The 20,934-nt window shown below is 44.0% G+C and overlaps 2 protein-coding genes across 2 annotated transcripts in view; both read right to left on the reverse strand.

Annotated features, from left to right (window-relative positions):
- Nucleotides 1-13,191, reverse strand: part of ZNF639 (zinc finger protein 639) — a 33,085-nt gene extending 19,894 nt beyond the window's left edge. The window contains exons 1-3 of the mRNA XM_048506713.1: nt 10,048-13,191; nt 3,823-3,827; nt 2,298-2,303 (exon numbers count right to left, since the gene is read on the reverse strand). Of these exons, the coding sequence (XP_048362670.1) occupies nt 2,298-2,303; nt 3,823-3,827; nt 10,048-10,092 (56 nt within the window). The 5' untranslated portion in view covers nt 10,093-13,191. The remainder of the gene's footprint in view (nt 1-2,297; nt 2,304-3,822; nt 3,828-10,047) is intronic.
- Nucleotides 12,878-20,934, reverse strand: part of PIK3CA (phosphatidylinositol-4,5-bisphosphate 3-kinase catalytic subunit alpha) — a 45,729-nt gene continuing 37,672 nt past the window's right edge. The window contains 6 exon segments of the mRNA XM_048506712.1: nt 12,878-13,381; nt 13,383-13,482; nt 17,588-17,739; nt 18,264-18,381; nt 19,759-19,929; nt 20,589-20,667. Coding sequence (XP_048362669.1) covers nt 13,211-13,381; nt 13,383-13,482; nt 17,588-17,739; nt 18,264-18,381; nt 19,759-19,929; nt 20,589-20,667 — 791 coding nt within the window. The 3' untranslated portion in view covers nt 12,878-13,210.

A 20,934-nucleotide genomic window follows, 5' to 3' on the forward strand; every position in this document is an offset into this window, starting at 1 on the left:
CTTCCGTCAGTGAAAGGTTTGATGGCCAGCTTCCAGATTTTATTTTTTTTGTTTATTTCCTGTATGTTTATTTCCTGTCCATCACCAAAATCCCTGGGCAGGGTACAATCATAAAAACATCATAAAATACAAACATAAATTCATACCAAAATCACCTTAATAAACCATCCCATCCCCCCCTCCAGTGCCCATCCTAAAAATACATAAGTACCCAAACCACATAGAGCTTACCCCAATAAATTTCAGCGTTTGCGCCAGAGATAGGGCTAAAACTAAGAGAGAGCTGTTATAGGTACCAAAAATAAAAAGGAGTATAAGGTGGAGGGAAGACGGTACCTCCTAGAAGGGGTAACCCATGTGCCCAGGGACAGAGGATGGTCTTCATTGGGCACCTAAACTTCTGCAGAGTTGACTCCTTGTGGAACTACAAGGGGAGAGTGTTTCAGAGTGCCACGGTTGCTGCAGAGAAGGCCCTCCGGGTGCCCCTTCCCCCCTGAATCTTGGAAGGCAATGGGGTTGCCAGGAGCTCTCCCCTGCTGACCTCAGCCCCCAGTCAGGTCTGTATGGGAGGGCGTGTTCCTTGTTATGTGATGACATCATATATGACGTCCCAAGCCGCTGTGTTTTGCACTGGCTCCAGCTTCTGGGCTGTCTTCAAGGGCAGACCCATTATGAAGCAACGCTGCGGTTACAGTGAAATCTAACTTTAGAGCGATATGCTTAGATGGGCCTTTTGTTTTCCTGGAATTACTACTGATCTCCAGACTACAGAGATCGATTCCCTGGAAGGCAATGAAGGCTTAGCGGTGTGGACTCCATGCCATCACATGCCTGCTGAGCCACTTTTCTAGGCACTGCCTCTAAAAGTCCCAAGCTAGAGTTAGCAGCTATACTGAAAGAGTACCTTGGATCCAGTCGTGACATTCATGGAAATTTACAGCCAAAGTTCAGCAGAAGTTGGCATCACTATACAACATACGATCATTTTCCTACCATAGATTTGCTGGTGTAAAATGAATCAACAGTCAACTGTTTTAAATATTATTTTGCTTTCCTTTACAGCTCCAGTCACACTCAAGATCTTCGTTACTGGAACATCCTTTAAAATTCAGATTATTCCCTCCACATTGTGTGTGCGCGTTCCTTTGAATTTCAGAATTGTGTCTATGGGTCTCCACTTGAATTCCCAGGTAGATATTCAGGACTCAATAAGGCCAAGCCTCAAGCAGAACTATTAGATGCTCCCCAAACAGAAATAGCCATCAAGGGGGGGTGCTAGAACAGAAGATTGACGTTCCAAGGCAAGGGACATGCCAAACTTTCCAGTCCTTGGTTCGTGTACCATCTAAGCATTCAGAATTCATTAATATGGGAGAGATCCATGGCTCAGCAATAATCAGGGCGCATTCTAGGCAAACTGGCTCGGGACAAACCTGAGTTTGCGCCCCCCCCTCGCCCGCCGCGTATGGGCAGCCACCTCCCCACCATGACCAAACAGTGATTTTTTTGTACCAGGTCACAAAACACCTCCCACTCCCATCAAGACATACATGGCTCTCTCCCCACCAACTTTTTTTCCTAATTTCCTAATCTCAACAACCCTATGAGGTAGGTTGTTAGCCTGAGAAACAACTCCAAACCAGTGCAAGTGGGTATTGAGCATGTAAATCTCTCACAAATCACCCCCAGCAAAACATTTACCAAACAAATGTCAGCAGCATCTCTCACAAAACACCTCTAGTGGAATCCACCCCCAAACAGCATCATTTTCTAATGGAAGCTAAAACTTAGGAGCTCACATGCTTCTTTAAATCCACCCTTAAAGTGTATGGAAATCTCAGTCCCCGGGTTAAACAAAATTGAAAGTGATGCTGTTTGTGGATTCTCCCCACCCTGAAACAGCATCACTTCTTTTGAGGGTTGAGAGATTCAATGAAACAAATAGGCAGATTCTCAGATGGAATTCAGCAATTTAGCAATATTCGACAAAATTGTCCGATTATGTCCTTCCCAAATATGAACAAATGTGAATGCAAGGTATTTCAAGGTATTTTGGTGTTTTGCCTGCAGGAGCGATTTTTAAAACCAGTTACTGATATTTTAGGGCATCATTCAGAGACCGCCCCTGATGATACCACCTGAGTTTGGCGATAGCGATTAGGGCAGCAAAGTTAAGGATACCCAAATGAATGTTTTCGACTAGCTACTGAAGTTAACTTGAGATGGGGGTTGGCCTGATATTTGAGGGACCATAACTTTGTCCCTCTAATATACTTACCAACTTGTGAACATCATAAGAATAGCTAAATGCATATTTTGTGCACCTGGTGTCACTAGCTTCTTTGTGGTCATATCTCTTTCCAGGCACCTCCCAAGATTTGCCTGAAAGATTCTATTAAAGATTTTACCCATTGTAGCTAATGAGGAATTTCTGAGGCAGGCTGCACATTTTTTTGAAGATAGAGTGTTGTGACTTTCTCAAGGCTGCTCCAAGAGGTCTTGAGTAATAGCATCCAAGCTTGGTGAGCTTTGTATTTCCTGGAGTGAGACAGAGAGTTCTGAGAGAACCCAGCCCACAGGTTTCTACGCAGGAGCGAAACAAAAAATAAGCCTTTGGGAGCCCATACCTCAACTCGAAGCAAAAGGTGGATGCTATTACCAGGAGGCCCTCCTGGAGCCACCCTTGAAAGTCTTCTAAAATTCTTATCTTCAAAATGTGCAGCCTGCCTACACACACTCAGAAATTCCCATTGGCTACAATGGAGCAAAAGTCACTGCAAAAACAAAGAATCTTGGACAAATTTCTTTGGGTGCCTGGAAGGGGTGTATTTCGGTAAGTTTTCAGTGACACCCAAATTTTCAGGTATCATCTGTTAACTATTCTATATGATTCCACCCAAGCTTGGTAGGGTTATATTCAGGGGACTAAAGTTATGGTCCTCAAAATGATAGCCCCATCTCTTGTGCTTTCAGTCTCTATTGTCAGCCGGGGATAAAATCTCTTTAAAGCTCCATAACTTTGCTGCCCTCTCTGAATCAAACACCACTAAATTTGGGTGGTATCATCAGACAGCCTCTGGGGATGATAATTCTGAAAATTTGGTGCTGCTAGCCTTACAAATGTGCCCCCTGCAGGTCGGAACATGAAAAAACACTTAAAACATTTAAAACACAAACGACTTAAAATGTTGGCCCCACGTGACTAAAATGGGGCGCCCCGGACATAGGGTACCCCTGTCCCTTGTGTAAGTAACTCACTGGCACAATAGGTTTCGCTACGCTTTGAAAGCAGAAGTGTTCCAGATCTAGGTTATGACCCCTGCTTTCCATAAAAGTCAAAGAGGCGGTATGGCTGTTTATAATTATATTCCCTCTCCTTGGAAATAGTGATCAAAGGAAAAGAGGAGAATCAGAGGGTAATCCCACTTTAACACCAGAGGAAGAAAAAAAGTAAATGAACCTTCCCTCCCCCCACCCCAATAAGGGGATCGAAAATTAAGATTTGATTCAAAAATGCTGCAGCCACCAAGAGTGAATAGGAACTGTTTTGATAGAGTGAGGAAACTGCTGTAAAACAAAGGAGCAACATTTCAACAGCCCTGCAAAAAACAGGAGCATATATGTTATGATCTCATTGGCCACATCATCTGAGTTCCCTTAAAAATCCTGGGTGGATGACAGCCCTTCCATCTTAAAGAGCTAGCAGGGAAGCAACTTTAGCCAATACCTCTCCAGATGCAACTTCGCTGCAGGGGAGGAAGAGAAGTTCAAGGGATTAAATCCCTTGTTTCAAGAGATCCAGGTTGAATAAGACTCAGGTACTGTGACTTGTCAGCCACCATTCCTTTTGCACCTTCTGCTTTACGATTTACAAAACAATTAGCATGGGAAGTTTTTTCATTGTGAAATCTGACAAAGGCAACTTGTTCTTATGTTTGAGAGAGTCAACTAAGGCCAAGAGGTCGAAGGCTGCTCACATCAGTTCCCATATTCATTTTCTGGTTTGTGAATCTGGGAGGGGGTAGCTGCAACTGGTGATCACATGCGAGCTCTGATCCAAAAAAGTCACTTCAGAAAAGAAAGTCGCATGGAACCGAGAGCAGATTTCCCGTCATTCTGGGTATAATTGAAGAGGACTACTATAGCAGAAACATTTCAGCAGCCTCCAAACGATACCAGTTGTACTCAACTTACTTTTTGACAATGTACACTTAAATGGATGGGAACATAGAACATTATTGTGTACAGTGTTATGGCAATAGTCAATCAGTGTAAATTTCAGTGTGTGTAGAGGCTAACCTTTTCCTGGTATTTGAACAGCACAGCAGGAGTAGGTAGGCAAGGATATACTGCACAGGCTTGCTCGCTCTCCAACACAGCTATCTGTGCCTAAATCAGGCTCTGTAATTCTTTTGCTTACTCCATTACGCACCTTTATCTGTGGATAAACTCATGTACAATACAACACAATCTTTACCACCCCCTTCTTTTTTCCTTCTGAACTTTTTAAAGGGATGAGTTAAGGATTCCATTTTCCCAGACAACACTAGAAGAGGACATATATGCTCTAAGAGCAGTTACTATAGCTCCCATTTAAGAGGAACATGGACAATAAATATGGAAAAACCTGGTACGCATGAGCTGGATCACGCACATTGTTCTTCTGGCAGCGTCACATTTCCTCCAGCACAAGAAACCCGTTGATACAAGAAGCTGAGCCAGTTTAGCGCAATGGCTTGAGTGTTTGACTAAAGTGGGGAGAAACCCTAAGTTCAAATCATTTCTCTGCTCTTTTGCTCTCCGGGAGACTTATTCCAGTCACACATTCTCAGTCCAGGGTTGCCTGGCCAGAATTGGGGGGGGGGAATAGGTATTTGCTGGGGGCTAGTGGAAGTGGTGATCTTCATAGCTGCATGATGATAGTCGATTTATGGCTACCAATCTTGATCCTCTTTGATCTGAGATTGCAAATGCCTTAACAGACCAGGTGCTCGGGAGCAACAGCCGCAGAAGGCCATTGCTTTCACATCCTGCATGTGAGCTCCCAAAGGCACCTGTGGGCCACTGCGATTCGCAGAGAGCTGGACTAGATGGACTCTGGTCTGATCCAGCTGGCTTGTTCTTATGTTCTTATGATAGCATTTCCAACATGACCTGGAATAGTCAGCCAACATTACTGGCACTTCCAGGTCACGCCAGAAGTGACATCATCACTTGGTGATGAAGATCACTCCCCTCACGTTGACCAGAAATTATCAGTGAACGTTGGCAACAATTACCACCAGTTTGCCCATCAATAGCAGGCACCTTGTAAGCCTATCTCAGCTTCACCCACCTAACCAGGCTATTGTGAAGATACAATGGAGGGGGATCACTGGACAAATGGTTCAAACCAGATTGCACACAATTTACTCAACAAGTGACTGCCTAGAAAGTTTGCAAAGAGGAGCACTATGGAATTCATAAAAAAAAGTAGGTTTGTAACACAGGGACAGTTTCAGTATTTTGCTGGGCATGATGAGGTCATTTTAGAAACCATAACGACTTGCAGATGGTAGAACTCACTTTGATGCTATTGCAGTTATGTTTGGAGGGTCTAATCTATTCCCACATTGAGTCTTTAAGAAGCTTCACAAAAAAGCACCAACTAGTAAGCCTTTTTTCTCCTGTTTAGGATGTCTGAAAAGCTCTCTAGGGTACTCTTGAAACTAAAAATAGGAACATTTAAGTCAATCTATTTCTAGCCCATTTGTGAGAAAAAAAGGTTAATAATCAAGCGACTGTTTGACGGCTGAACCCAACAACATGGAACACCCTTCATTTCTATGGCCAGTTATTTCCTTAGAAGTATACAGAATCAGGATTTCGGTTAATTAGTAAGTGAACATTTTATCTATGAACTTGTTTCGAGTTTTAGACTTCTTGATTTTTAAGTGTAGCTATAAATGTTGAATTAAGCCATCCGATCCCCCTCATAAGATTACACATTTCATGATTCATGCTTTATCTTTGGAACCAAAGCACTCCATTAGGCCATGAAGATTGCAATTTCGCTTTTTTACGATCGCAGATTTCCCAACAGGCATATAAAGTTAGAACTGTAATTGCCTCGTTGCATTAGCGTGACCTAACGTGAAGAATCATATCCTAAAATCTTGCCTAGATTCTTTTTTGCTCACCACATTTTGGAACTCCAGCTTTGAGCTGAGATTCAGTAGTGGAATTGCCAGTCATCTTGCAGAGACTGCCCAAAATTTCTTTTTTAAAATGTGATTTCCCCATTTAAATAGTTAGGGCTGCAGAACTATAACAGTGGAAGATAAAAGATGATCTAGTATTTAAAAGCTCATGCTGTGATAACCTATTAGAATCTCAGGACACATCGAATACAATCGACCTTGATTTGGAGATTTCTTAGGCTATCTTGTAGAAAGAACTTGGTACAATACTTAGCACTTGGTTTAATACATAGCAGGATGAAGAGGTGGGATTCAGGGACCTAACCAAGGCTATTCAATTAATTGCTGGGCTGGTACTTCAACTAGAGTCTTCCAGATCAACTTCTCACGTGTTAAGTAAGCTGAAATGGCTAGATAATTAACAGATTTCCAAAACTAGATCTTTGTTGCTGTACACACCATGTTTTTTTTGTAATTGATTGCTGGATTGTTGTGAATTGTTCTGTCGGAAGCCATCCTGAGCTCGGAAGGGGAAGGAAGGCCTAGAAATCAAATTAATAAGTAAATCCTTGGATGCAATTCCTGATACACTTTATCATCTCACATGGCTATGCTAAAGATCTTGCTCATCAACCGTTTGCACTATTTACCATGGCCCTGACTTGTATGTTCTAAGCTGGCCTGATCTTGTTCATTCTCAGAAGATAAACAGAACAAGTCCTGATTAGTATTTGTTTGGGAGGCTACCAAGGAAGCCCAGGGTCGCCATGCAGAAGCAGGCAATTGTTGATGGTCTCTGTTCCTTCTGAGCCCTTTGGGAGTTTCTACACTGAAGTTAGTTGGGGCTGCAGTAGTTCACCAGAGCTTTCATTTCTCAGACTGGTTTCCAAGAACAATACAAAGTACGTTAGTTTCCCCTGTTTCTTTATGGCATTAAAAGTTCTGGACCCTGGTTATCTACAGGAGTATCTTTTCCTACATAATACCTAGCCTCATCCCATAGCCTAAAATTACCCTATGAAGCCCTTTCAGAGATATGTCACCAAGTGCGAGATAACCCATAGTTGAAGAGCACATTTCAGATATTTCAGGAAGATTATTCCTTGTCATTCACATCCACTCTTCACCAGTTTTATATGGTAGGGAAAGTCTGAAGAAATGCTGCACTGTGTTTGAATTTGCCACATGCTAAAGTGAGTACCATCAAAAGTGTGAACCACAAATTCCTGGCTTTTCTTGGATCAAGGTAGACCTAAGAGTATATAATAATTTGCACCACTGAAAGAAAAAAGATAAAACTGACGCATTAAAATTTAGACTTAAACAGACCCATCTGATATTTTTTTAATGTGCAATTCTTCATTTTTTTAAAAAAAGTTAAAACTGGAAGGTTTGAAAAGTCTTTTAAAAGCAGCACAGCACAATCCCTTCTAACAACCACACCACTTCCTTCAAAGCATTTTTAAAAGGATCTTGGACATCAAAATACATAAAAAGTGTTTTCTTCTGTGTGTTTTTTTCCAGAAAGGGATGGGGGTGGGTGGGGGGTGGGAGGTCCTGCCCTGGTCTGCAGTCCGTACAGACATGAAAACAGAAGTACAGTCAGAGCACAAACACTGAACATCCATGTGGTAAAATAAGAAGAGACACAACGTTCACAATACTAGCAACTATGAACTGACCACTATTAGAGTTTACATGGTTCTCCGTTCATAAAAATAAGAGTAAAAACCTAAGGGCAAGGTAATTCTAACCAAAGTGACATACATGTGGCTAATTTGCATCTATGCCCTTTAAATATTTTGGCTATCTTTTCCACGCAACACCAAGCCACTTAATTTTGATGTAACTAAAGCGTTTACAAAGAGGCCCCTTTCTCTTCTGCACACCTATCTGGGATACAGTCTGTGTAGTAAAAGTATACTCAGAGCAAATTAGTGCTAGTAAAAGCAGCTGCCCTAAAAAGCAATGAACAAAGAAGTATGTTACCAGCTGCTACTTGAGTCACACAAGACAAACACGTCATTTCACAGTTCTAAAGCATGAGTTACCAACCAGAAGAAAGCTGGCCAGTTGCGAACTCTTAACTTGGAGAACCTGGTTTAATTCCCACTGCTCCAAGTGAAGCCTGCTGGGTGACCTTGGGTCAGTCACAGTTCTCTCAGAACTCTCTGTCTGTGCAGAGGTAGGCAATGGCACACTACCTCTGAATAACTCTTGCCCTGAAAACCCCAAGTATATGTGTGTGTGTGTGTGGGGGGGGGGGGGTTGTCACCACACACTCCAACCAGAAGCCTCTGGGCCAACTCTAGCACCTTCTGAGATACTAGCTAGCCTCCCAATTGCCAGCCTAAGGGAAAATGAAATATGATTTAAATGTTATCTATAGCAGCAAAATTTGCCTGCAGACCACCCAATCGGATTTCCAGAAAATCCAACTGCAGACAACTGGATGGATCCAGAGCAAGCTTTCTGCCCATGTAAACAATTTCTCAGCATAACAGAACTTTCCTACCTCTAATGTCATGGTGATCTCTCCAAAGTGATGCTTGTGGGAGATACAGATGCATTTTAGATATTATGTTGTTTGTAAATGTACCCTTTTCCTTTTGCTCATGACTGGCTGGTCCACGAGCATTAAGCGAATAAATGAAAATGCCCCTGGGGGGCAGGGGACCTCTAGGAACAGCATAAAAGGCAAACCGAGGTCGGCAACAAGGTCAGACAATTGGTGGGAATTATCCACCCCTTCTGTGAGTGGGAAATTCAGTCTGGATCTAACCCAATGAGTTGTACCCAACTACAAGTGGAACACAGGTTGCAGAATGGGATTTCCTGCCTCTGCCTCCTGCTATACCCCACCACGACTGCCCTCTAAAATGCTGCTCCTGGATTCAGGGGACCCCCCACCCCCATTACTGGGGCACTCTGAGTGGTGATACACAGTGGATGAGGATAATCAGCAAAACTGTCACTTTTCCTCCGTCTGAGGAACTGTCTTCCTACTGGTGGAAAACAACAACTTGAGTTTAAAGGATAAAACCTAATAATGCTTTATTCTTGATCATGAATGCCTGTACCACTATAAGACTCACAAACAATACCTGTATGGTATATTCTCACAACATCAACCCAATGTCAATTTTCAGCAATTGTATCAGCAACATTTGCCAGCACCGCAGGTTTAACAACTGGACTGTGGCCATTTGCTCACTAGCTCTGCAGTAGCAGACATTACATAGTTCCCTACACTTAATCGCAACAGCACTCCACCCAGTACAATGAAAACTTAGCTCACATTTAAAGCTACAGGCATCTGTAATAGATTCCTAGCTAAACCTTTTCACGCTTCAAGTCAACTGCAGCCATTGAAGCCTTAATTCACAACCAAAAGAAAAATGGTAATCTCATGGTAAAACGGTTTCGTAACTGTCGAAGGCTTTCATGGCCGGAATCACTTGGGTGCTGTGTGGTTTCCGGGCTGTATGGCCGTGTTCTAGCAGCATTCTCTCCTGACGTTTCGCCTGCATCTGAAGATCCTCTGAAGATGCCAGCCACAGATGCAGGTGAAACGTCAGGAGAGAATGCTGCTAGAACACGGCCATACAGCCCGGAAACCACACAGCACCCAGGTTTCGTAACTGCTGGCTTACTTTGATAAGAAACCATTTAGAATACTTCTGAAATGGAATACACTGGAGGTCTCGGGCCTGATTTAAACATGGTGCCAGCCAGGCACAAGCCCTCTCTAAAATTTGCACTTGCACGGAGTCTCCTTTCAACTGCAAAAGGGCTAAATGTGCTTCTCACCAGTATGCCAGCACAACATCTGGCACGAGCTGCAGCCTTATTGAAGGGAGACCTTCACCTGGTGCAAAGTCTCATGGGGAAACACTGGTCTGACCAGCTTCATGTTCAAATGGGGCCTCAGGGCACCTCGTCAAATGGACCCCCCACTCCCAAAGCTACAAAACTGCATGCTGGCCGCAGCCTGATGTTACACAAGCGCAGAGAAAGCTTCTGAAAAGAGTTCCAAAGAGTTCCTTCAGGTCTGCCAAAGTGGTTTTCTAAGCAAGTTGTTCATTTGTACAGTATCTCCTGCCTCTGCAAATTCCATATTACACAAACTGGTTATAGAGATGCGTTCTCTATTTTGAAAACGGCCCACCATGAAGCACAGAAGGCTGGCGTTTCAGAAACACAACCCTTGGAGAGCATGCCACTTGTCGTGCGGGGTCTTTGGATCTTGGTCATCTGGAGGAATGAGAACATTTGGACCTCTAAGAAAGGGATGTGAAGCCTGGCAGACTGCCCCGAGGTAACAAAACCGTCTCTTTATCTTCACTCCAGCCATAGGCTTGTGTACTATGAAACTGTGCGGCAGTGTTTGAACCAACAATTCGCATCTCACAATCAGGATTTTGTAGTTGTCAACAGTTCAGTCACGTTACCTACACAAGGCTATGACCACGGAAATAAAAATGCTCCATTTTACATTTTCTACACCCCCCCCCCCCCACTTCAAATAACACAATAACGGACTCCACATTTTCAATGTTTAGCTTGCTGAAGAAATTTAGCTTTTCATCCACTGACAGTCTACATGAGTTTATTTATTATATCAAAAGTCTAATACCTAATGTCAGCACATTATACTCATACTGGCATTACACTCTGAACGACACCGAGATTTGTGGGACAGAGAAGTCAAGGGCATGGGACTATCCAGCCTTCTGCAACATCTTTCACATCTTGTGAGCCAAATAAGACTAGAGCATTCAGCGTGGAGAAAATGGTACTTTGTACGGGGCTTGAAGTAGCCGACGCTATGATTTTTCTTTTAATAAATTCTACCAGCAGTTCTGTTCAGTTTGCAATCTGACTGGTGCCAATTTGATCAGTTTCATATTATAAAAGACAGATATACAGATACGTATGTACACACACTCACACACACACACAGCTATAAAATATCAGCTGGTTAGCTCTGCATGCTAGGGATAATTGTGTATGTTGCAGTACAAAGGACTATTTAGTGATCAAATTGAAAATACAGTTACCATCTATTTTGTTGGTTGCTGTGATAAAGCAAATCACTGTCTAACAGTCCAAGGAAGAAGGCCAAGACAAAAGGTAGAACTCCAAAGCTGAGAATGAACAAAATACCTAGAATTCCGTTCATGGAGTATTGCCTGAGATTGTTTAAAGGAAGACCTGCAGAATCTCATTCCACCCTAAACACAACAGCTGGTATAGGAAATATTAGTGAATGTTTAGAATGGCAAGCGGGCTTCCCAGGAAGGTACACGAAGTTACCAGTGGAAGCACAAACTCTCCAATAGCTCATTTTAGCTTTTGGTATGTATTGGTGTGACCATTGGGCCAGGAGGCAGAGACACAAGTATTTCCTCTCCTCAAGTCCCCCAAAGGAACCTATCCAATCCACTATGGGTTTTCCCACCAGTTGTGCCAGTTGGGAGTACTGATACCGAACACCATCCAAAAATAGCTTTAGTTTTTGCCAGAGTTTTGCCGCCTAAGTGTCCCCCCTGGCCCCGCCCCCCCACCTGGGAGAAGGCTGAGTCACTCTAACTTCTTTGAATTTCCCGTTGTTCCTTCTGGTCCCCTGCCAGGGATTGCCATCGATCTCCTGCCAAGTGGATCTTTGCTTTGTCCCCCATGCAATTTGGTTTTGTTGGATGGGATTCTGGACAAGCTCCACCTCTAAAACTAAAACCCTTGGCTGCAGATATTAAGTTCTCACACCTTGATGTTAACACGCATTTCCTTGAAACTGAGTCCTATCCATTTCCACAGAACCTTCTTCCAGGAAGATGAAAGAGGCCAGCGACAGCAGTCTGACCCTAAGGAACGGAGGTTTGCGCTGTGGCAATTAAAGCAGCATCTTAAAAAGTGAAAGTCAGATTCTGCCCACCTTACCAGTGAAAAGTCCCTGAGCCCCTTCCCTGCCATGGGTGAGAAAACCTCTTGGGTGGGAAAGTGCAGTATGCAGGGGCTGTGGGAAATTAAGGATAAGGTTTCCACCTAAGTGGGCAATGCATCCGCCCTCCCAACCAGATCAGTGCTGGAACACTTAAAACTAATCCTACAGGTCGCTGCGCTGACTCAGCGACTCATAAGACCAGGCTATTAGAGAGAAGTGGTCTGAAAAATTAAAGGATAGAAAATCCAGACAAACCAACGCAAGTTAAAAATATACACACAGTTTCTGTTATATAAACAACCTCGAGGAAAAAACAATATTTAATCCTTATCAATTTCACCTCTACTTTTTTTTTTCTCTAGGCCTCCTGCACATGCATGGAAAAAGTGTATTGAGATTTAGGTTAGGAAATAAAATCGAATCCAAAGTGTTGTGCTAAACCCAACCCTCCCCATCACTTTTGAGGCAGCGGGGAAGGGTCGTCGTTTTTATAACTAATACTGTCCAGCAGACTCTTAAGACCTATTTCTAAGGACTTGTGTGAACTGCAGACGATCTGTCAAAAATAGACCAGAGTGCTGTTTTTCAATTCACCGATTACATCTGAATTAATACAAAAGGCACCATCTCTTCAAATTTACCGGACTGGGATGTTGGGGGAGGAGAACTCCTCCAGAAAGCAATTAGCAGCAACGCTTTCTTCCTTTTAATCTTTTGCTAACTGCACGAGTTTGAATCTCACCAGGCCAACTGGAACATCTGAAAGAGGGGTTTAATGCTGGCACAGTTTCCCCCAATTAAACACAACCAAGATAAAAAAAATTCTCCGAAGTTCACCTTTTCTGGACTTAAGGCATAACATGACTGTACATGTAGGAAAGTTATCTTTTGAAATGCACGATCTGTAGTGTTCCGAAACCCTGCTTTACACATTTAAATAAGTTTTGAGAGTTTCGTCTTGATGCAAGTTCAAACGCTGCTTGTGGTTTGTGCAATTATGATGCAAAGAAGTCCTTACTGCCAATCGTCAACAGTGCAGAGGAAAGCCAACCAAACAGGGGAGTGGTTTGCCATCTTCACCATGGTTTCAGTTCAAAGCGTGCTGCTTGATTGTGTGGAAGATCCAGTCCATTTTTGTCGTCCAGCCGCCATGATGAGCATCGTTCATCTGCTTCATGAAATACTCAAGTGCTTCCTGCTCAGTTTTGTCCAGTGCCAGTGTCTTCCGGATATACGCAATATCACAAACGGACTGTAATTTTGCATTCCGGAACCCAGCCGCGGGAGAGTAGCTTGACGAAGATAGTTATGGCGTGCTGCCGGATTGCTAAGTAAGCCTTGTAACACATTTCTTGAAACCTTGAAAAGGAAACACAAAGACCTTGTTTTGCCCAACTGTCAAACACACAACAGATTTCAGACGCTGAGGATTAATTTAACAAAAGGATTAATATCTATCGAGCAGATGCTGGCTGACCTTTAAATATGAAAAGGCCAAGATGCTTTTCCCTCCCTCCGTAGCATCAAGGAGAAAATAAACAACCGATTTGCCCACATTGGAAAAATAATTTGAACTGTTGCTTTTCACTATAAAACCCTATTGCCTGTCCTATGTAGCTCCCTAAAAGAAGAATTATTTGGGACACAGAAATGTGAAACACAGAGTTTATGGAGGATGGAATTTTTATACAGTGTTCAGGCTACATTAAAATAAAATGGTTCCGGAGGGTGCTTTAATAAGGAAAATGGGACTGTAGACTGTACTACTGTATTTATTTATCTCTTTGTGTTTTGTACAGTGGAACCTCGGTTTTCGTCGGCAATCTGTCTAAAACAATCGGCGAAATCCAAAACTGACGCAAACCAAGGCTCCATTGAAGCCACTGGTGAAAGCAGTGGGTCGCTGGTTTTCACCACAAAATTAGCGCACGCGCGCCGGCGAAAACCAACAAAAACTGAAGCAATGAACGAAAACCAAGGCAAAATTTTCACCCAAAGAATTGGCGAAAACCGAAACCAGCTGACATTTTCTTAAAGGTGATGAAAACTTCGCAGGTTCCTGCGGCCATATCTTGTTTTCATGCATGGTTTTACACCTGCGTTGTGATAATAGAACTCCACCATGGAAAAGGTTCAGTATGAACTCATGAAACTTATACAGCTCAATGAATAGGGGTGTTACAATGAAGCTGTCACCTGTCACTTTGCATCTGTTCTCCTTTTTTGATTTTTTGGTTTGTTATTCATGCAACACCATTATGTCTAATACTTTTGCTGTGTTTCAGATTTCTGTAATCCTTATTCTGTAACGTTGCTTATTAGATGTCTCACCCTGTTGACTGTGTTGACTTTATATTGAAGAGCACCATTGTGCTTCGGAGTCTCAAAGTGAGAAAGGCAGGTTATGTATGTTATGCCGTTATTTTGTTTGCTTGCAGGCTATAAGGGGCCATTAAAACAAAATAGAGAAAGCCAGTGTAGCGAAAGGGTTAAGACGTCGGATCTAGGGGACTCCAGGGTTCCAGGTTCAAATCCCAATTTTGACCCCGGAAGCTTTATGGGTGTCCTTGTAGCCAGCCATGCCACACCCCTCTGGCCTTGATCCCAAAAAGTATTTGGATAGAATAGTGCTGGGTGAAACCTGAAGCGGCATCGGGTAAGCCAGAGGTGGTGCACTCGGTGAGCCCCTTCTGTGGGCACTCCGCAAACAGAGTGCCCCTCCCCCCATCTATGTTAGGCTGGTTGGTTCTTGGGCCACTGGGCAATTCGATTATTAGAATTGGTAATCCCAAGTCCAAGTTTTGGGGAAGCAGTGTTAAGCGCTGTTAAACCCCACTGATTTTCATGCAAAGAACAAAAGCGCAATCCTTTACCTAGAGTAAGCCATTACAGGCAATGTGGGCTTGCTTCTGAGTAAACTCCTCCTCCTGGTCGGGTGGATTAACCCGTTTTGGGCGAGATGCAAAATGCCACGGAAGCAAAGCTGAATCGGGAATACCGTACTCAAGCTTACTCCTGAGTAACACATCGCTTTGGTTTTTTTTTTTTTTTTTTTCTAAACTAAAACCTCAGTATTCAGGTTAAATTGCCGTGTTGGCACTTTGCGATAAATAAGTGGGTTTTGGGCTGCAGTTTGGGCACTCGATCTCGAAAAGGTTCGCCATCACTGGGATAGAAGATCTCCAAGGATTACCAGGGGCATGATATGGAAGGAGGCAATGGTAAACCACCTGTGAACACCTCTTGCCTTGAGAGTCCTATGCAGGCTCTGTCAGTCGGCTGTGACTTGACAGCAAAAAAACATAATGTAAATAAATAAAATCAACCGTAAAGGTAGGGAGACCCCAAGATGCATACCTGGTACCAGCATGGACAGGCCATTTTGCTCTGCAAGCAGGACATGTTTTCCCCCTAAGCAACTGGGGCCAGCCCCTAACAGAGCTGATGAGGCTCTAGAGCAGACCTGGGCATTATACAGCCCACGGGCCACATCCGGCCCGCCAGATGACCCTTACTGGCCCCCCTGCCTTGTTAGAGCGCTGGCGCCTTTGAAAGCCCCATGTAGTCAAGCCGGTTGCTTTGGCTGCCTGTTTCTGCAGGGCTTTCTGTGCTCTCGTCCCCCGGCCTTTGTTGGGAGCGAGGCGCCTTTGAAAGTCCTCGGCAGAAGCTGCTTGCCTTGGCTGCTCATTGCCGCCTGCGGGGCTTTCTCAAAAGTTCAGTCGATGAAAAAATTAGGTCAGGTTGGACTTTTTTTCTAAGTCTCCCCACGCTAGGCTTGGATTTCCGTCGCCAGTGGACAACTATGCAGGTAGGTTAAGCCTGTGATTCTTTGTGCCAAATAGTGTTGTATGCAGAACTGTTGCCACTGATTCCAAGTTGATCTGTGCACCTGTCTGTCACTTATCAGCCCCTATTATGCAGAATTGAGTTCAGCCTTTTGACCCGGCCCTCCACAATATTTTCTGTTTCTTATGCGGCCCCATGGAAAAAATAATTGCCCACCCCTGCTCTAGAGGCTTGCTCCCATTGTGCCTGGAGAAGTTTGCCTGCGCAGCAAAATCTTCACAGGTAGACACTACATTGTGCTTGGCACTTGGGCCAAAGAAGGTACCTAACCACTGACTTTCCCCCATCTCTAATAAAAATCAATTCAATCTAAGAGCTTGCTCATGCTGCCCTTGACTGTGATCAGGAGGCTGCCTGCTGTTCCCTGTTTCACTTAGAAGAAGAATAAGAGCTTGGATTTATATCCCCCCTTTCTCTCCTGCAGGAGACTCAAAGGGGCTTACAATCTCCTTGCCCTTCTCCCCTCACAACAAACACCCAGTGAGGTGGGTGGGGCTGAGAGAGCTCAGAAGAACTGTGACTAGCCCAAGGTCACCCAGTTGGCGTGTGTGGGAGTGCACCAGATAAGCCTCCACAGCTCAAGTGGCAGAGCGGGGAATCAAACCTGGTTCTCCAGATTAGAGTGCACTTGCTCTTAACCACTACACCACACTGGCTCTCTTAGCCATCTCCCTGGCATGGGAGTACTTCATTTATTACAAGGAATATACTCTGAGATATCCCTTTGACCCCTACAGTTTGGAACAAGCGCTTTGGAACAGGTTTTATCAACCATCAAAATGTCTACAGTGAGGCAGGTATATACCTTTCTGCCTTCACTTGCATGAGGTAGAAAGGGATGAGGGGGTCTGCATTCATCTGGGCCTGAAGGCTGTAGCCAAAGTGAACGTTCATTTCCTTTGTGAAGTATTATACTCTATCAATAAACAGCCCGATGCGTCTTCTCAAAAGTGGAAAATTCCAGTCATCGAAAGCTTCACAGGTAAGTGCTTAAGAGTACTTAAAATTCAAAATGCAGCACTTCAAGGTAAGTCAAGATCACCAGTAGATTGATATGCAGGAACTGCAGTGTGCGTAGGAGGTTATATGCAGGAGCAGCAGTGGTGTAGGAGGTTAAGAGCTCGTGTATCTAATCTGGAGGAACCGGGTTTGATTCTCCGCTCTGCCGCCTGAGCTGTGGAGGCTTATCTGGGGAATTCAGATTAGCCTGTGCACTCCCCCACACGCCAGCTGGGTGACCTTGGGCTAGTCGCAGCTTCTCGGAGCTCTCTCAGTCCCACCTACCTCACAGGGTGTTTGTTGTGAGGGGGGAAGGGCAAGGAGTTTGTAAACCCCTTTGAGTCTCCTACAGGAGAGAATGGGGGAATATAAATCCAAACTACTACTACCACCACCACCACCACCCCCTCCTCCTCCTATTCTTCTTCTTAAGTATACATAAACACATACTCACAGTTTTGCTTAAGAAAAAACTTAATTCAAACTAAGGGCACCCATAGAAACGCCCCCGCCCCCCCGCCAATAAATCGTTGTGTCCTGAAATACGGGAAACCTAGCCAGTGAGTGAAGCAACAACATTTGCTTATGAATCTGGAACTTCAATTCCAAGACAGCTCACCTTTCAAATTCCCTGGTTTTGGTACATTCTTGGGCTCCTTTGCTAATCACTATCAAGAAATCTTGTGTTAAGACAAAGGGTACCCGCTCACGCTTGTATCCAAACTTCTTCTTCTTGTGATCCAAGAAATGTCCAAAATCAATGTGAAACAGCTTTAAAGAAAAGAACACGTTAGATTATCACCTGGTCAGAAAAGCCAAGAAGGTAAACGGTTCACATCTATTTACTGCTTTGATTTTAAAAAAATGTTTAGAACCAATGCAACAGTTGTCTATGGGCCACACCAGAGGCCTTAAACCTCTGTTCCGGGGAACCCTTGAATTATCTGGACACCTAATCAGGAGTTCCTCAAAACTAGCTGAGAAGACAACAAAGTGGTAAATGAAATTCTATGTGACGCACATTGGAACAAAAAAATCTTTATGCTGATGGGCTCGGAATTGTCTGCCAGTGAGAGGGAAAGACATCTTGGGGTTGTTGTGAACAGACTGATGAAAATGTGTGCCATGTTGGTGTAGAAAAGGCGAACTCTGGGCTGAGAATTATTGGGAAAGCAACTGTAAATAAAATGACCCTGTGTAGATCAGCACATGTGTAGGGGTTTTGCAGCAGACAAAGCCAAGTGTTTTCTAAAAGCAGGAAGTTAGAAAAATACACAAATAAAGGTGATGGTTACCTGCCCGTCATCTTTCACCATGATATTGCTATTGTGACGATCACCAATTCCCAGTATAAAAGTTGCCACACAATAGCCAGCACAAGAGCGTGTAAACAAATCAATAGCTGCATCGTACCTATCAGAAACACAGAACATATCTGAAATATTGTACACTGGCCTTTTATCTAAACATTTATTCAGCTGCTTAATAAATGAGTTTCCCAAATGGGCACAGGAAGCTGGATAATGCTTGGTCAAACGTGGATGGGTAATTTTTGAGGAGTCATAGCTCCCAGATACTGGACTCAACCTGCTTGAGTGGGAATTGGAGAAGGACTGTTTTAGCCAGTGCAAGTGCAGGTAGGAAAGCAAGGGGTGCATTTGCTGCTGATTGAACTGGAACTGTCTACTTTTGTGCAAACTGATGCTTCCACACTTGACTTGATGCTTGCCTGCTTTCCCATGCATAATAAATGGATGACTGTAAATCTCCAATTGCTTTTGCCTCCCCAAAGCTGCCATCCCACTGAGGTTCTAGCTTTACCATATGACTCTAGCACACTCCCATGTATGCTTAAAGTACTGTCAAGTCGCAGATGACTTGTCTACCCCACAGGGGTTTCAAAGAAAGAGATGTTCGCAGGTGGCTTGACATAGCCTACCTCTGCTAAGTGACCCTGGACCTTGGTGGTCTCTCATCAAAGTGCTAACCAAGGCCAACCCTGCTTAGCAGCCAAGACCCAATGTGTTCGGGCTAACCTGGGCCATCCAGATCAAGGCCTCCCACAGGCCACAATAAATGGCTTCTGAAATCTGGTGAAGTTGAAAACGTAGCTTGCAGCACCCAGAAAACATCACAGGATCGTCCAAGTTCTTGTCGAAACTGGCTCTGTTAATTGTGTCACATGACATAAATGCCCAATTGTAAGGCCTGCCATTTGGAAGAGGGTGGCTCAGAGGCGTAGCTGGGCCAAACTGCGCCCGGTGCGCAGAGTGTTTTTTCTGCCCCCCTGTCCCCTCCCCCGCGGTACACACACACACCACCCCCCTTCCCACACTTACCTACGTTCCTTTTCTTTTTGTAGTACTTTTTGAGGCTGAAAAACGCGGCCTATTTACAGTTCAAGGAGAAAGCTGCCTGACGAACTATACTTACCAGGAGACCTTGTGAGCCCCAAGGTCTCCTGGGAACTGTAGCTCCTCAGGCAGTTTTTCCCCTGAACTGTAACTAGTTCGCTTTTTTCAGCCTCAAAAAGTACTACAAAAAGAAAAGGAACGTAGGTAAGTGTGGGAAGGGAAGTGGTGTGTGTGTGTGTGTGTGCGCACCGCGAGGGGACACGGGGGGGTTACGGGGGTTGCGGGGGAGGGGCCGGGGCGATTTTGCGCCCCCCAGGCATGCGCCTGGTGCACGACTCCCCCCCCCGCCCCCTTGGCCCTCTGCCACTGGGGTGGCTGGAAGGTGGAAAACTGATAAATGAGACAGGGAAAAAAAGAAAATAAAAATCCCACTTACATTTCCCCTTTGTTCTTATCTTTGAGCCACTGATGTAACGCGTGACTGTTGAACTGCAGGGCGCCTTTAAGGCCACCTTTGCACTGAATCTGCATGATTGTGTGTGAATTTCTCACAACTTCAATGAGTCCCACACAGTCTCCGATTGATAAACAACCATAAGGAAGCATCCTAGAAAAGGAATTAGAGAGTGGATTTTTTTTAAAAAATACAGTATATATGGTTTGACAGAGTCAACAACATGCAGACGTGGTTCAGACATTTCAGCCTGAGCAACACCAAGCTTTCTTTTCTACTGGAGGGCAACTGAAAACCAGGCTGCCTGGAGATACTGCTGACAGGGGCCGAATCTAAAGATCTACACCAATAGATCCAGCCTAGCTTTGGGCTTGAGTTTCTAGAACAGCAGTCCCCAGGGCATATGACAAATCTTTTTAAATTAGAGAGGAGATTCAGAAGCATTTTGTGGTACAGGGACCTGATGTTTCAAATAAAACATCCCACTGGGTATACCTAAAGTGGATATTTGGATGCTGGCCTAAGAATATTGGGAGCAAGCAAAGAACATTAGTAGTAATGATGCTTGGTTTTGAAGCCATTTGTATCTTTGTTGCAAGCAGATGGCAAAGGCAGGTTGCAATGCCACTAATTGGAAAGTGAGGAAAATCTGGACCATTACTTGCAGAACAGGCAGAGCCGATTATCATCACAATAAACGATTTAAGTTTTTCTGCTTGAACCAGGTGAATTCTTCATCAGGCAGAAACGGTAATGAGAAACCAATTTTGGAACTCTAATATCTGGAGCCAGCACAATTTAAGAATACTTGCCTAAGATCAAGGCCTTGATTCTGCCAGATATTTTCCATAATTCGAATTATTTGAAGCGTGAGCATATCTTGACGTAGATCTGAAACATGCAAGCACATACAAACACTGTGAACTTTTGGAAGGTCAAATACTGTTTGATTTTCAATAGGTCAAAACTTCAGAATTGTCCAGGATTCTGTCTTGGCATTTAATAACCAAATGTCACATGTGACAAAAGTGGCCCAGCAAACTAATCCTACGCAGACAAGCCGGGGGAGTTCACGTGCTACCCTGCCTCATTCTCTCTCCGCTCTCTGCCTTTCACCAGATATACAACAAATTCTTCTGCCTTCAGTGAGAGGTTGTG

The sequence above is a fragment of the Sphaerodactylus townsendi genome, linkage group LG08 (assembly GCF_021028975.2).
Source record: "Sphaerodactylus townsendi isolate TG3544 linkage group LG08, MPM_Stown_v2.3, whole genome shotgun sequence".
In the NCBI taxonomy this organism is placed as follows: Eukaryota; Metazoa; Chordata; class Lepidosauria; order Squamata; family Sphaerodactylidae; genus Sphaerodactylus; species Sphaerodactylus townsendi.